At 36.8% G+C, this 17,996-nt stretch overlaps 1 protein-coding gene across 6 annotated transcripts in view; it reads right to left on the minus strand.

The window, feature by feature from the left end:
• Nucleotides 1-17,996, minus strand: part of EFCAB7 (EF-hand calcium binding domain 7) — a 33,278-nt gene that overhangs the window by 4,555 nt on the left and 10,727 nt on the right. For all 6 annotated transcript variants that reach the window (XR_015798347.1, XR_015798346.1, XM_088153312.1 and 3 more), the window contains 7 exons: nt 17,223-17,415; nt 15,498-15,622; nt 13,157-13,298; nt 12,666-12,775; nt 8,075-8,229; nt 7,705-7,838; nt 1,955-2,103 (listed from right to left, as the gene is read on the minus strand). Coding sequence is in view for 4 of the 6 variants with exons in the window: in XM_088153312.1 (XP_088009438.1) it covers nt 1,955-2,103; nt 7,705-7,838; nt 8,075-8,229; nt 12,666-12,775; nt 13,157-13,298; nt 15,498-15,622; nt 17,223-17,415 (1,008 nt within the window). In the remaining 2 variants the exon portion in view is untranslated. The remainder of the gene's footprint in view (nt 1-1,954; nt 2,104-7,704; nt 7,839-8,074; nt 8,230-12,665; nt 12,776-13,156; nt 13,299-15,497; nt 15,623-17,222; nt 17,416-17,996) is intronic.

Here is a 17,996-nt window from a genome sequence, read left to right on the forward strand (position 1 = left end):
ATGTTGCCAATGATATCATTGGTAATATACAAACTGCTAAGAATTTATATAAAGACAGTAGCATACAAATATTATAATAGATAAATACAATTATTAGATTATTTTTCTTTTACAGACTGCACAAAATACTGATACTTCCCTTTGCATAATGAACATAATGACTTTGGACATGAATATTTCATGACAGATCGCAACTCAATTTATGATATAATAATTAGAAACAAAATTTCAAAGCCTGATTTGTACAATTAAACTTGTCTGTATAACAGCCTACCTGGATCTAAAAAGAGGTTAACTTAAAGAAATTCTGAAAGAATATTACAACTGAACATATACAGTACTGTGCAAAAGTTTTAGGCAGGTGTGAAAAAATGCTGTAAAGTAAGAATGCTTTCAAAAATATATATTGTAATTGTTTATGTTTATCAATTTACAAAATGCAAAGTGAGCAAACAGAAGAAAAATCAAATCAATATTTGGTGTGACCACCCTTTGCCTTTAAAACAGCATCAATTCTTCTAGGTACAGTTGCACACAGTTTGTGAAGGAACTCGGCACGTAGGTTGTTCCAAACATCTTGGAGAACTAACCACGGATCTCCTGTGGATGTAGGCTGCCTCAAATCCTTCTGTCTCTTCATGTAATCCCAGACAGACTCAATGATGTTTAGATCAGGGCTCTGGGGGGGCCAAACCATCACTTCCAGGACTCCTTGTTCTTCTTTATGCTGAAGATAGTTCTTAATAACATTGGCTGTATGTTTGGGGTCGTCGTCCTGCTGCAGAATAAGTGAGGCCAATCACACGCCTCCCTGATGGTATGGCATGATAGATAAGTATCTGCCTGTATTTCTCAGCATTGAGGACACCATTGATCCTGACCAAATCTCCAACTCCATTTGCAGAAATGCAGCCCCAAACTTGCAAGGAACCTCCACCATGCTTCACTGTTGCCTGAAGACACTCATTATCGCACCCCTCTCCAGCCCTTCGGCAAACAAACTGCCTCCTGCTACAGCCAAATATTTCACATTTTGACTCATCAGTCCAGAGCACCTGCTGCCATTTTTCTGCACTCCAGTTCCTATGTTTTCGTGCATAGTTGAGTTGCTTAGCCTTGTTTCCACATCAGAGGTATGGCTTTTTGGCCACAATTCTTCCATGAAGACCACTTCTGGCCAGATTTCTCTGGACAGTCAATGGGTGTACCTGGGTCCCATTGGTTTCTGCCAGTTCTGTGCTGATGGCACTGCTGGATATCTTCCAATGTCAAAGGGAAGTAAGCATGATGTGTCTTTCATCTGCTGCATTAAGTTTCCTTGGCTGACCACTCCATCTACAGTCCTCAACATTGCCCATTTCTTTGTGCTTCTTCAAAAGAGCTTGAACAGCACATCTTGAAACCCCAGTCTGCTTTGAAAGTTTTGCCTGGGAGAGACCTTGCTGATGCAGTAGAACTACCTTGTGTGTATGCTCAGTCTTGCCATGGTGTATGACCTGTGACATGAAACTGTCTTCCACAACCTCACCTTAGTAGCAGAGTTTGGCTGTTCTTCACCCAGTTTTAAGCCTCCTACACAGCTGTTTCTGTTTCAGTTAATGACTGTTTCAACCTACATATGAAATTGATGATCATTAGCACCTGGCTGGTATAATTGGCTAATCATACACCTGATTCTAATCCTACAAGATCCCTGACTTTGTGCCAGTGTACAAAGTGTGCAAGTGTAAGAATTGATGCTGGTTTGAAGCCAAAGGGTAGGCACACCAAATATTGATTTGATTTAGATTTCTCTTCTGTTTGCTCACTTTGCATTTTGTAAATTGATAAACATAAACAATTACAATATATATTTTTGAAAGCATTCTTACTTTACAGCATTTTTTCACACCTGCCTAAAACTTTTGCACAGTACTGTAGATATTTGTTTTTCTTGAACAATTTACAGTCATACCTCAGTTAATTCCATTGCTTTATTGTAGCCCATAGAGCTCAAAGTCAACCACAGGCTTCTGAGATCCTCAACTTTTTCACTAACTTCCATATTATTCAGATCCATAAAGCCTTTTTTTGTGAGTTCACTGTTCTTCATATCAACCATTTCTATTTAAAAAGAAAACACAAGGCAGTTATATGTGAAGAATTATAACAAAACTACTTATGGGACAAATGTATATATTTATGGTTGACAATGAAAATATTTCCATTACTGAAACTGACAGCATATTCATCTCAAAGAATTTGAGGTAATGGATGAATTTTAGGGGAACCAATTTTTTCATAAATCTTATTTCATCCAAATCTTACTCGAAGACTGTAATCCCATATAGTGAGATTCTGTTGAATTCAATGGGGCTTATTTTAAGTACACATGATAAACATACTGGGATGGAAGCAGAAAATTACAGTATACTAGGACCAGTGGGTAGTGAGAACAGGAAAAGAAATGGAAAATACTGCAAAAACAGTTACAGTCTTAAAAACTTAAAAAACAAAACAATTATGAATTATCAAAGAGTACTATTTACTGTGCATAATCCCTTCATTCCAGAAGATTCCAGTTAATCATCACTCTCTATAGTTTAGGATTCCATTATCTTCCCAGAGCTTCCAAAAATCACCCAGTGGAAAGTAGATATATGATCTCCAGTAACAATACTGTAAATTAACACCAATACAGTCTGCTACTTCGTTACAGATAGTCCTTGACTTATGCTGACAATTGGAACTGGAATTTCCGTTGCTAAGTGATGCAGTCATAAAAAAACACCCAAATCCTGGTTGCTGTCATTAACTGAATCCCACGATCGTTAGGTGAGGCAACTTCCTGCTGGCTTCCCACAAGTCAGTGGGGAAGCCGGCAGGAAGTTGCAAGTCCTAGGCTGGCAGGCAGGTAAGTAGCTGCTGCCAGGTGGGGGAGTGTGTGAGGGGGTGCATGGCGGAGGGTTGGGGAGGGTGCACGAGGGTGCATGGGGGTGCATGAGAGGTGATGTGCGGGTTGGGGGGGTGTGCAGGGGTGCATGGGGGTGTGTGAGAGGCACTGCACAGGATGGGGATGGTACATGGTGCTGCTCGAGATGCTGTGTGAGTCAGGCAGGGGGTGCAAGGGGGTGCGTGAGAGGTGCTGCATGGATTGGGGAGGGTGTGCGAGGGTGCAAAGGGGTGCATGAAGGGTGCTATGTGGGTCAGGGAAAGTGCATGGGGGTGCACGGGGGGGTGCGAGAGATGCCACATGGGTAGGGGGGAGAGTGAGTGGGGGTGTGGCACAGGTTGGGGAGGGTGCGCGGGGGTGTGTGAATGGCTGGTGCGGTGCGAGTGCAGAGGGGCTGGTGGGGTGCATGGGTGGGGGAGACTTACCCCAGTGACTTGTAACCTTCCCTGTCGGCTTCCCCATTGACTTTTTGGGAAAGCCAGCAGGGAAGTTTGCAAATGGTGATCACATGATTGCAAGTTGCTTGATAACTGGTCATAAATGCGAATGGGTTGCCAAGCACCCAGATTGCAATCACGTGACTACAGGGATGCTGGGACAACCATAAGTCCAAGGACCATTTGCACAGCACCTTTGTAATTTTGAACAGTAGCTGAACAAATGGTTGTAAATCAAGGACTACCTGGAACTGCAGGTGAGACAATTATTCTACATCTTCTGTATGATATTTTTTTTTCTATGTTTTTAAAAGCATCCTTCAGATTTTCAGTCAATGGAAGATAGGATACAGCTGAGTAAAACAATACAGAATATAAAGTATAACTAGAGTCTTTCATAGGGTGCAATAAAGGATGGGTTTATGATGTTCATAATGAGAATCAGGCTGTTACAACCATGTCCCCAATATTATCTATGACATTTTGGAGAATATAATAATTCATTCTCAACGCTGAGAAAAGAATAGCCTTTTATGCTAAAAGAGTTGCAGGTCCTATATCCTACCTATACCAACAGTCACAGAATTTGTAAAAAGTATCACACTTCCAATATAATTCACTTAACATTCTTGCTAGAAAATGAGCTATTGAAATACTGAGTTCAGTGTATAAATTCAAAATGTTCTTATGACATAATTATAAAAATTGTTTTCTCATTTCATAATAATGTTGAATATTTATTATGTACTGTTTGAAATAAACAGGCCATTATAAACAGCTTGAACTTTATTCTCTAGATGTATGATATTCATCTGAACCCTCTTGCTGATTAATTGCAAAGTAATCCATCCACAGATTTCTTCACTGCTTTCTTTTGACATATACCCAATGGATTATGAATATTTTTCCCCCCAGACAATGCAAAACAAAGGAAAAAGGACTTTATCTTGTCTTTTACTCAGAAGGAACATTTGAAATGTTTAGGTCTGCTTAGGTTTACGTATTACTATTTTTAACCTTTTGTTATTTGAACTACAGATTTATTTGCCATATTTTAAACCACTGTTTCAATCTCATTTGGGCGTATGGAATTAGTCACTCTGTTCTTTGCATCAGAGCCATATCACTGGAGTGTTAGGATTTTCTCATGGGAAGAAAGTCATCTCGCTATCTTCAAAACATATTGTTGTGACTAGGAAAATCGTGTGACTTAGTTCGGCCTTGTTGGTTTACACGTATACTGCTATTTACTGCCACCTATTGGCGTCTGTATGTTAGTTACTCAAGGGGTGGCAATAAAACGGGAGGATTACATGGTCAGCTGCTCAGTAGAATTTTAGCCATCATGTAATCAGTTTTTATGGGTTAAGTAGTAGTAACTAATAATCAAGTAGTGTACCTCTTCTCTGAGAGTTTTTTGGCTAGAGACTTTGTTAAACTTGTGTAGTAGATAAATCTTGGATGCCACATATATGAGAAGAAGTGATTTTTACTCTGTTTTGTATTAAACTTGTATTTTATGGAGTTTTTCATTTTTATCAATAAACAACCAGATATTTTATACTTTCTGGCTGGATTTTCTTTGGAGAACAAGATAAGGACATTGCATTCTTTAAATCTCTCTAATGCTGGTGTGTATTTTTTGGCCATTTCCTGGGAGTATTGCTGCACTCTGCATAACATGGAGATCTACATTTGTGCAGGGCATTAAAAGCCTTGAAAGTTTGCAGAACAATATGGAAGAGGTTCAGTCAAATACTGAATAGTGCTGCTGCTCTTCCTTAGTCTGTTTAAATTATTGTAATCCTACTGATACAGTTCATTAATTTCAGTTTCTCTTTTGCATTGTAAAGTTTCTTATCAACATTAATGAATTCACCGATATGACATCAGTGTGCCAGAGAATCTCTTCTCTGAATGCTTTCCCTAATTTCTTATACTGAAGACCGAATAGAAGTGTTAAAATGAATTGTATCTGGAGATTATCTGTATATAGTTTCATTAGAATCAGAAGGCAAACATGGTTTTATAGCTTTATAATTGAGCTATAATATACTTAAGCCATTCTGACAGCATATGGAGCTCTGTTAGCTTATTCTCTTCCATTTAAGGATATGTACTTTAGTGTACAAACTCGTGGTATAATTCCAAAAGAGAATAGATTGGCATGAATTTTTTGTTGTTGTTGTTGAATCAAGGCATGTATACTTTTGCATGTGATCACTTGAATGTTTGTAGTGAAATATATCGAGACATATAGAAACATTTATGCAGCCAGATTTTTTTTTTTAAGTTCTTAACAGAATCCTGTTTTTTTCTAAGCAGTAGACAAGGGATCTCTCCATTCAAAAGAGTCCTCCCTATTTTTCAGTGCTTATAACCACAATTTTGTCTGTACACAAAGCAAAAGGATGTAGCCTTGTTTGCAAGACCCTTTTCTTTGAAAAAGGAGAAGATACATGTTCTGGACTAGACCTAAAATTAATGATTTAGAAATTTTTTTTTTAAAGCTGCTCTCAAGTTGATTTAGACGGTTGGTGGCTACATCCATGCACTTTTTTTAGCAGCATAATAGTGGACCCGAAACAGCAAGAAATTACTATGGAACAGGAGCTAGGTTTCCTGCTACTTGGCACGTTTTTTTCCTTTTCACTTTGAAAGGATATGTGAGCCACTGAAGCATTTAGACATGACATTAGAAAAGACTTTCAAAATGATGCTGAAAGAAGGATGGGAAACTGATTGGTCATTGCCAATAATGTCAGGAGCATAAGTCACCTAGTGCCTTCAATGTGAACCCATATTCCAAAAAATACTTCTAAGTGTACAAGGTGTGCTAGTTGGAGGATAATGTTTTTTTTCCATGAACAAAATACTGCTGCTTGAATGCTAGGAAAATGAAGGAGTTTCTTAAGGGAAACAAATTTACATCCCCTGCAAAAAAAAAACAAAAAAAAAACCTGCCTATTTATTTACAGTGCAATAAAATGATCATCTGGAATTCCTTCCACAACTGACGTGAGATTTACTGAAGCTGCAGCAGCACAGGTGGCTGAGAAGATGCAGCAATGGAAGGACAGCTTGTTTTTGTTTTATTTAATACACAGGCATGAGTCCTTGGTCCAGTTTGTACTGGCAGATCCACCACCTCATTGAAGAGCCAAATTATGCTTGATCTGGTTCACTGATCTGGTTCATTTAGTCCCCAGTCTGTATCTATGCTGGGTTTAGAAAAAGCTCAGAGTGAAGTCAAGCAGAAAATCTTAGAGCTTGATATGGATAGGGACAGAGACAATAATGCAAACCTCTGCTTCAGTAAGGTTATATCTGTCCCTTACTACTCCCCAATACATTTATCATATATTCTTGGTCCTTTTTTAGAAGGGTGCTTATGCTCTCATGCCTAGATACCTCTCAATGGTATTGATGGAGAGAGCCAACAGTATTCCCCCTGAAGCATATTTATGTATATGCTCAGATACTGAAACTGAATCAGCTGCCCATGTACTTTTGAACTGTCCATATATCATTCTTGGAGATTGGAGCAAATCTACTCTCCTATCCTAAACTACAAGGGTTACCCCACAGATACTATGTGTTTCCTACTTAATGATCAGTGTTAAGTTTCCAGAAAAGTGGCTACATTCTGTGATATAGCAATTGTTGCAGAAGTCACTGGATCTGAACAAAATCCAGTGATTTCTATCAGCAACCCCTGCAGCACAAAAAAACCCAGTGATGCTTAGTTTCTGTTATGAACAGAGTTTTTTTAAGCCTGTTGTTTTTTTAAGCCTTTTATTTTGACAGTGTTTTTTTGTCTACAATCATTCTAAAATAAATAAAATAAAATAAAATAAAATAAAATGTAAAGCAAGAGGGAATGGAGAAGCTAGAGAAGAGATTGAGGATGACAGTCCAAGGATTGAAGATGCTTTCTCTGATATAATTCTAGAGAGATGCAATCTAACAAGAAAAGAAAAAATAAACTAATGAAGAAACAGAAAAAATAGAGACAAGAAAATGAAAATGAAACAACTGTCCTGTACTTTAAGACACTAAGTTATATCACTAAGGGATTGAACACTGCATTTCAATTATAAAGTAATATGTGTAGATATATTCACATCAATTATAAATTGATGTGAATATATCTACATAAATTGAACTTCTTGTTTCCTTGTTACCTCATGGTAATGTACTTTGTTAAGCGCTTATATTTAATACATTTATCAAAATATTATTTAAATATGGCCCAAAGTCTGAAAGATAAATGAGACTGCATTTGTATACAGAGAAGTACGACAATTAACTGTATATAGATAATTTCAGTCTGACCTTTACATGCAGCCCAAGCTTCTTCATCACACTTCTCACCACTAGTTCTCATTTCAAAGAAGTTGTATTCTTCGAGGCTGAGGAAGCCATTGCTATCCAAATCAATCATTTCAAATATCTGTGATAAGGTTGCTCTGAAAAGTAAAGTAACAAAGCAATTCAACATGTTTTCTTTTCCTTTTAATTTGCAGGACTTGTCAATAGACTTCAAACGATTTGTTTTAAGAGAAAAATCACAATGTAACATAAGAGTGTCATTAAGGTATTAGTGTGCATGGTAAACAAACAATATAATATATAAAAAACAGCCCAAATACACAATATAAAAAGTATGGCAAGCCCAAATTTTCACAACAGCTACTTGTGTTACCTTAACTCCTTGGTAAATATCAAGTCTCCATTCCCATCTCTGTATACAAGTTGAACTTCTTCAATTTGCTTTTTCACCTTTCTGAATCTGCAGCCAGTTGTGAAAGGAATTATCCAATAGATACCAGCTTCAAGTTCCCCCCTCCATCCAAAAGCCTAGCCACAAAATAAGAGATAAAATGTAAGTTCTAAATTTTTATTACTATCATGATTTAACTTCATATGATTTGAGCTCCAAGGTTAGAAAATTGACACTGCCATGTGGTCCAAGGATGTTCTTCATGTAACCTGCAGAGAATATCCACTTTTACAGACAAGACCAAAGATTAGCAGCTGGGGTATGGGGACAGGAGACACTCTTCTAGCAGCAATGGGATAACAATTTAGACTGGAATTTCAGAAGAGGAAAGCAAGTTAAACTGTTCCAGATCTTTTAGCATTGATCACACTTTTCCCTCCTCAAATAACTGCTTGTTACGAAAAGTGTGATCTGTCTCCCCTTGGGTGAAGAAGATTCTATCATACAAAACATTTTATCCATCATGTGTATATGTGCAGATGTTTATACGCCCATGTGCATGGCCTTCAGGTGTGAAAAGGTTGCTCTTCCTCACTGTTATCTGAAGAAAAGAAAATCAAGAAAATAAATAATAAAATAAAAATAAATAATAAATAAAAGAAAAGAAAAGAAAAAGAAAATCAAGGTAATAAAATTGAAACTAGAGAAATGCACTAAAATGAACGTGTTCTTGGGCTTAGAAATGGGGAAAAAACCCTGGGTTAATTTCTCTCATAAAACTGCTTTACCCTTTATGTAATCACCTGAGTATGCTAACGTTAGCTGAAGTAAACACAGAGCTTCCACGGCTTCCAAATATTCTGAGGATATAATAGAATCATAGTGTTGGAAAGGTCCTCAGAGGTCATATGTCCAATGCCCGTGCTTGGTGCAGATTACTGTCCACACTGTTTGAAGATCTCCAGTGAAGGGCATTATACCATTTCATCAGGCAATTTATTTGACTATTTGTCTCTTTTCAACATCAGGAAATTCTTTCTAATATCTAACTTGAATCTAATTCCTTGTCATTTTAACTCACTAGTTCTTCTCCTCCCCTCCAGTCTACTTCCTTCTCTCCACGACAGCCCTCCAGATATTTGAAAACTGTCTTCTTTTCTGCAAATTAAGCATACCCAGTTTCTTTATTCCTTATTCCTCAGAAGACTTGGTTACCAGTCCCCTCACCATCTTGATAGCCCACCTCTGAACTTGTTCCAGTTTGTCAATATCTTTTTAGATGAGGTACCAAGAAATAGAATTAGTATTCTAAATGAGGCTTGCTCATGAATATGTTGTTTTCATAATCTGCTTAAGGATTAATTCCTTGTCTATTCGAAGCTGCAGTTTCCTCCTTCCAATTATGGCACAATGACAGCTAGCTAGGGCTTAGTTTCTCTTCTGAGAAGATAGACTTCAAATAGGAATTAAGACATACAGCCTTCTTGCAGTCACCTGTCACTGATTCACTACTTTCTCTTCTCTATGGATGTACAGCCTCTTTGTCTTTTCTTTTGTTTCTGATATATCCAAAAAAGAGGATTTGTTGTTGCTGTTTTGGATATTTCTTGTAAGCCTTAGCTTACTCTGCACTTTAGCCTGCCTACCTATCTACCTATTTATCTTCTATAGCTGCCCATCACAGTGAACAATTCTAAGACAATAAAAACAATTAAAAACAATACAAAAATAAATATATACAGCAGCTGAGAAAATTATCATAATAATTATCAATATAGCCAAGAGACAAGGCCCTTAACACATTCGGGGCCCAAGGCCCAAGCACAAAGTCAGGTCTTCAAAGCCTTACAAAAGGCCAACAGGGTCGGGGCCATCCTAATCTCTGAAGGGAGGATGTTCCAAAGGGCAGGGACTACAGCAGAGAAGGCACGTCTCCTGGTCCCTGACAGCTAACATTCCTAATAACCTAATCTCTACAGTTTCTGGCAACTGCTTTGTATTCTTCTTTGGTTATATGCCATTTCTTCTATTTTTTATACATGTCTCTTTTTCTTTTCAGAATTTTAGAAAATTTTCTGGGTATCCACACTGGTCTGTTTAGATGTCTTCAATTTTACCCAACAGTATGAATTGTCTGAGACGGTGCTTTCATTGTGTCATTTTGTAGGATTTCCCATACCTCCTGGATATTCTTCTCCAAAATTTCAAACCACTGGATCAGACTTACCTTCTACTTGAGTTAATCAAAAGCCATTTCTCAGAAACCCAGTATACAAATCTGACTCCTCTGTGTATTTCCTCCCTTCGATATCAAGAAAAGGAAAACTTGGTCACATTTTCCTATGGTCCTTCACATTTTCAACTAATTCTTCCCTGTTCACCCTCCACTTGTTCCTTCATCCACCTTCTTACAAATGAAGTTGTCAGCAAGAAAGGACAGGAATTTGTTGAGCATCTGACTTCTGTTAGAATTATATTTCCACCAGATGTGTAGTTAAAGTCTTCCACTATCACTACTACACGCTCCTCTAAAAGTTTGGTCATCTGTCATCAAAGTCCTCATTCATATCTTCTGCTTGTCCAGGTGGTATGTAATAAACTCCCATGTCAACATCACTTTTTATCACTTTCTACCAGAACACTCATAGCAGGACTTCCATGCTACAATTCATGAATTTCTGTATAGATATATGCTTTCTTTATGTAAAATGCCTTTCCCTTCCTATTGCATCTGTTTCTTTTAAATAAGTTGTGGCCTTCCAGGCCCATGCTCCAATCATTTCTGTTATCCCAACAAGTTTCAGTGATGGCTATGACATCCTACTAATCCTTCCATGTTAAAATTTCATTCTCTGTTTCCCATATTCTACATACCAGTGTGAGTGGTACTTTCTATTAGCTTTGCTGATGTAGTTTCTTGTCAATTTCTAAGTCCCCCCACCTTAGTCTTTTCTGTTGTTGGCCCAACTCCTTAGTGATATATTCAGTTCTAGGCTGCAACCCTCCCCTTTTTGCTCTAATGTAATTACTTCTTAATGAGTGATGGGGTCTATCAAACACATCCTTCCCAGTCTTTCTGAGATGTAGCCTGTGTTTTGCCAGGAGTACTTCATGTGGGTAGCATAGTCCATGGGGACCTCATAGTTTCTGGAGATCAGTTCAAGATCTCTTCTGGCACTATCATTAGTCCCCCCATGAATCATTACGACAGGACAGTTACTGGGGATTTGAAGTGTCTCAACAGCCCCTCACATATTGGATATAGGGACACAGAAGTCATTATACCTCCCACAATGTCATATCTACACACGTCGGGTAACCCAAATGTTTTCCACCATGTGATGTGAAGCTGATGTTGGTGTGTCTCACTCTGGTGGCTGTGAATTGTTTTCTAGAGCAAGAACTGCTACAAATTGTATCCTGATCAGGACGCATGAATGTATCCTGATCCTATTGCTTCTCTGGGTGGTATGCTTCTACTTGTCTTCATATTCTATGGTATTTACTTCCATTCTTTGCCCCTCCTGAGAAGCTTCATCTGCCCTTTGCAAAAAACCTTCTCAGCTATCCTGGTATGTTGCAGTATGGAAACACTCACCTCAAGCCCTTTTTTTTCACCTCCAATAAGGACACAAGCTTGCATTTCCAGCAGGAATAGTTAGGGGATCTCTTCAGGCAGGAGGACAAACATTGCACATACGTTGCAGATCACATAAAGCTGTCTTTTCTCCATGCTGTTTGGAGTTCATTCGATCTCCCCTGCACAATCTCTCTGCAAAAGTCCCCTGTTTGTATGTTCAGGACTCAGTTTCCTGATCTCAGTCCCCTAGCAATGTCCCCTGCATGCCTGGAGGCAACTGTATTCTTATTATAATTTTAATGTTTAGTGTTATGGTGGACCTTGGACCACATGAAGTAGCTCTAAGTAAGAACATTTGTCTGAATTTCCCAGACCTAATACTGAATCACACATTTTAAAAAATGCTGAAAACACATATACACAAAACTACATAAATTGGTGAGTCCTGTGTACATTTAAGAATATGAAGATTCTTTGGCAATTTAAGAAACAAGCACTCCAAATCGGTGTTAAACAATCCTACTATACAGTACTTACAGATAAATACAGTATGTCATAAATCCAGCTTCTTATAAATTGAAAATCATAGAGATGTGTACATTTCTGTAAAGTATGTCCCAAACCAAAATATTCAAGTTGAGAGGCTTATTTAGACATTCTTATTTGCTAGAACACTGCATGGTTTTTGGGTTGGGTTGAGAGTCTACATAGGTTACATATGATTTAAGATGGCTTTTACTTTCTGTTTACTCAGACAATATTTTAACAGTTCACAATTAATTTAATTATCCTAGAAATAACATTACATTTCATTGACTTTACTAGTGATTTAGTCACCTTCCTGAGAGAAACATTATTAACTCACTAAGAGCTTATTAATAAGGATTCTGATTTAGCCTTAATTTAAGACCCGAGAGTCCATGATGATGATAATGATGATGAATGAAGACCAGATACTTTTATCATTATAGAAGACTTTAAAATGTTCCTGACCTTTTTATTTCGTAGCTCAGTAAATCTTACAAGCTGTATATTTTTATCAGTTTCATTTTCTTTGAATATGTACAAAGCTGTGTCCACTGCTAACCATGTGGGATATTTTCCTAAACAACAACACAAAACAAATAAAACCCTATTAGTCCCTATCATAACTAAAGAGATAATTTTAATTCACTGTTATGGCTGAATGCAAAATACATCAATTACATAATTATGTAAATAATAAAATTAACACAGTTGATGTAAATTTGGATTTGATCTAAATTTCAATCCCCCACAATGATGTGTCAAATCAAGGTTTTACTCCACTGAAAATATTTAACATAAAATATGAAATATATCACATGTATAGCATTTTTGAATAAGTGACCCTGTAAATAATTATTTCTAATGTTTTTAGTTTATCTTGGGCTTTCGCTGTCCACTTCTTATACAATTCTACTAAATTTCAACAGTATCTATCCGATAAAACCAAATATTCTTACCTTCCATTTGGCTAAGCTTTATAGGCTGAATAGTAATACACACTGTAGATTTCTGAGATAAGAACAATTTATATTTATGACTAATTATCTCTCCGTTGTCCTGTATGAAGAAGCATCCTTTGGATTGTGCACTTTGCCATTCCTAGAGACAAATCACATAATTGTTATAGAAGAGGCTGTTTAAATCTCAGTATGGTAGCAATCTTGCTGGTCAAACCAATTATATTAGCCTGGAATATTTTAAAAGTGTTAAAATATTAGGGTCTGTGACTCTTTTGCAGATTTACATTCTAAACTGGATTACCCACATACATGATTTTAACTGGCCTTCAGACAATTGCAACTGAAAATAAAACATTTCTCATTAACGTAAATATCTTGAACTTATACAGAAGCCTCATCATGTCTGCCTTATTTCATAATCAGCCCCTTTATTATAAAAAATAAGATTTTAAAAAAATCTTTTTTTCCCCAGTGTAACAAACACCAATAGGTCCTATTTTGTCTTGCTTGAAAACACTAAACTGATTTTTACAGTCAATTCTTTATACTCTCAAATACTCTCCATTATTTTACAAATTAACCTTAAACCTCTAACAACAGCTTTCTCCAATTTTGGCATCTCCCAGATGTGTGGATTCCTGCTCCTCAGAATAGCAATACTACCTGGCGGATTTTGAGAGTTGATGTTCATATACATCAGTGTTTTTCAAAGTTGGCAACTTTAAGATGTGTGGACTTCAACTCCCAGAATTCCCAGCCAGCAAGAATCCTCAAGTCCTCTGGATCCAAAGTATAATCCTATATGCCCCTTTCAACCCCATTACTAACTTCTCCAAAGATATAAAAATTCTGGCCATTCTTGGTGGCTTCCAGTGGGAATTCAAACAGCTTCATCTCTCCTAGGCTTCAAGAAAGCTTTGAAGATCTACCTGTTCTGTCTTGCGGGGAAGGAAGGTGCTCTTAGCCCGAGAGGTGGGTTTGCTGGCATGTGGTATTTGTTGGTGCTTGTTTTTAAATTTTTATGCTTAGGTGTGTAAAGAGTTTCTTGGAAACCTTTATAGTTTATACTGGTCACCTAGCCTATGGGAATGGGCAGCATCGAAGCAACACAAATAAATAAACTCTGTCCCCGTGCAAAAGAACACTTCCACAACATCCTACAATCTACTGATTACACAGAAATGCAGCCTAAGTTGAACAAACCAAACACATTTCTTATAGTTACCAGTTTGATAGTTCACTAGCAAGAGATTGGAAAGCTAGTTCTCATTATTTCTTTATTAGGCTGTTGAAATAGAACCTGTTATTAGCAGTACAAAACTCTATATTTTCACACACAACATATCACCTTTGAACATACTGGAATTACAGGCTAAATTGTGTAGGGGTTCAAATACCTAAACACACAGAAAAAATATCCTCAGAGAGGATGCTTTAAAATTTTAATATAGAACAAATGTCACTGCCTAGCAATGTTCAAGATATAAAGGACTTCAGAGTTCAATAACAAATAGAGAGTTGTTATTTGAAACAAAAATGTAACTCCAGAGAACAATCAGTTCAGTCTTCTAGCTGCAGTTATATTATGTGGTCATAACCATTCTCTCTCCCTTACACAGTGGTCTCAAGGTGCACATTTTTAATGCATTTTAACAGTTTCCAACTAATGTTTTTTATTTCGCTAGCTATTATTCTCTGTTGAAAGAAAACTAGTAAAGGTTGAATCAGGAAAGGGAAAACAAATGGGAAAAGATCAATATTAACACTCTACAAATATTGACTTAGCAAAGTGACTTTGTTGCTTTTCTCCCACAGGAATGGGTATTGAATGAATGACTTATTTAAAAGAAATTACTTGTAAAACTTATTAGTCTAAATAACAGTCAATATTTTCAGGCAACAGTATATATTTACCAATTAACGTCTTCTGATCTGAGTAGGTTTGAAGATATTTCTTTCCAATTACCTTTCCTATAGATGGTTGTGATATATAATCTTTCAGGCTACTTAAGCATTTAAAGTCCTAATAAATTATTCAATTTTGCATTTCTCAAACAGTCATTAACAATTTTATCCAAGAATGCTTTCCTTTATGGAAAGACTTAGATTGTTCTACCAAACTTTCACACCTGAACAACGATCTTAAATTGCAGGAAGTCAGCAAAACCAACATTATATAAAAACATTTTGCAGCCAGCAGTCTGTGTGGTCTATTGCTGCCCTTGACAAGCAGTTAATAAAACATAAGCTACAAAAGAAGGAAAATGTGTTTTTTATTTAAAATGCAGAGCCTATACCTGATGAGAAAAGTACGGACTTGAGTTAACAAAACCCCTACCTTTGCCTCATTTGCCTCAATAAACTTTGAATTTTTGTTGCTCCTGGCATCCATACTAATAGTGGAAGAAACACTTTGTTTGCAACTGGGAGCTGAGGAATATTGCAAGGAATTGTTGTGATCACCTGTAACACAGAGTTTTATTTATACACTACCTGGTATTTGTTTCTGAATATTCACATTCCTAAAAATGAGAAAATAAGAAAATGCCCTACTGTCAGCTGATTTAACTTATAATTTAATTCATCAGCTTTAGTAAAACTGTTGGGCCAGAATTCTGTATATTCATCTACAGCAGTAGATGTGATTTGCACTGACTTCACTGAGTGTTGGTAATAAACCTCCATCCTATATCTGCCAAGCAACATTTGTACTAAAACATTACCAAATCCATCTGGTTTGAATTAATAAACATCAGAATCCATATTTTGAAATCAGTGCCATAATGATACTACAGGTAGTTCTCGTTTAGTGACCACAATTGGAGCTGGCAACTTGGTTGCTAAGTGCTGCGGTCACTAAGCAGAAAATCACGTGATCGTGACAGGCTTATGACCTTACTTCCCTTCAATTGTTCAGTAAAGTGGCGCGGTCACTAAGAAAAAAATAACACGATAGAATTATGATTTTACTTCCAACTTCTCTATTAACTCTGCTTGTTGCAAGCTGGTTGTGAAGCGTGCAAATAGTGATCATGTGACCATGAGATGCTGCAATGATCGTAAATATGCACTGGTTGTGAAGTGCCCTCATGACGATCACATGATCGTCAGACACCGTGACAGCCATAAATGTGAGGACTGGTCTCAAAGTTGGTTTTTTTCCCCCGTTGTAACTTCGAACCGTCGCTGCATGAGGTAGCCGGTAAGTGAGGGCTATCTGTATGCCTTCTCATCATGACAGAAAGTTCACTAGCTTACATTTTTCTCCAGATTCTGACCTGGCATATCAAGATAAAGCCTGAATAGAATATTCTCTGAAATCCAAAAAGGTTGTCACCAATTAATGAATAAGATGAATTAATTTGTTATATGACTGGGTATAATGAAGGACCCTAAGCTCATACCATTTTCCCAATAACACATTTATTGCTTGAATTTGGATGATAAAAGCAGAGCACTGCTAGTATATTTCCACAACCTTTTTTACTATTTTCTTAACTGTACTTATTTAAGCAAAACAGAAATACTTATTTATGAAATGTTTATACTACTTTCTTTGCAGCTGAGGGAACAAGACTACTTAAAATACAAATCATAGCCACTGCTGATATTTCAGTAGTTTTGAGTCCACTTGATTTCAGAGGGATAGTCAAGTATCTAATTAAACTTATTCCACTACAATCAATGGCACAGTTAAGTGCTTCTGCTGGCTGCATCACAACCGATATCTGAAGTGAAACCTACTCAATTTGTCTGTTAAATCAGTGGAGTGATAAACAGATTGTTGATATACCATATTTTATGTTCAATTATTTCTTCAACTTAACATAATTGTATTTAAGTCAACTAATGTTATACAAAGAAAATAACTAGAATGACAGATATAACCAAAGTTTTTGAAGTCTAAGGCTGTGGAAATACTGACAACCTATAATTTCTGGCATTAGCGAAGCCAAAGTTATTAACGAAATATTGGTGCCAAACCGACTCTGTCCAAAGTATCATTGGAGAAAAGACATGGATATCCTCTGGCATGAAGCTTCCCTATTTGAAAGATAAATACCTCTTTTTTGCATTGAACTTCTTTTAGTTTCCTTTTCCTTACTTAGCAATGATTCTGAATTTGGTGATATCATTTCTGATAAAATTGCAGTTTGACTTCCAAATTGGTGAAGTTTCAATTTATTGTTAACTTCCAGTTTCTCTAGTGCATTCTTGAGACACTGTTCACGGGTTGTCGTATACAAATGACAAAACTATAAACAAACACAGACATACACATGAGTCTATCAAGTATTTTAGAAGAAAAATAAATGCAGGCAATACTAAGAAAAAAATATCACCAGGTGATTTTCTCTTAAAGCACAATCTTCATTTTCTTCTCATGAATCCCACTGATCACTCTCCAGTGACACAGTCAAATGGAGCCATGAGAAGATCATGCATCTGACAGAAAGTAAAAATTGAGTTACCCAAATAGAAGATTTATATTGTCCAAGTTTCTCAAATGGAGATTTTACTCCAAAGTAGTTAAACTTCAGACTAGGATGCAAAAAAACTAATAACTTGAACATATCCAGCATAGCACCAAACAAAGGATTCAATAGGTTGATTGCTAGAATAAACAAGAAACATTTATCCAAATAACCCAGTTAATCTACTCATATATCAGCAAGATGTAGTGATTTAGTTGCAATTGGGAAACATACTTTCATAAAGGTAGGAAGGTAGCAGATGATCATGGAAGCCCTTTGTTTCTAGAAGCCACTAATATCACCTTTTCTAGAACAAAATTGCTAGATGATGACAATATGGTTAAACTTATCAATACTTCTAT

The sequence above is a fragment of the Python bivittatus genome, unplaced genomic scaffold (genome assembly GCF_059951505.1).
Source record: "Python bivittatus isolate LINGU-HERP-01145 unplaced genomic scaffold, Pbiv_v1 ctg000700_np1212, whole genome shotgun sequence".
Classification (NCBI taxonomy): domain Eukaryota; kingdom Metazoa; phylum Chordata; class Lepidosauria; order Squamata; family Pythonidae; genus Python; species Python bivittatus.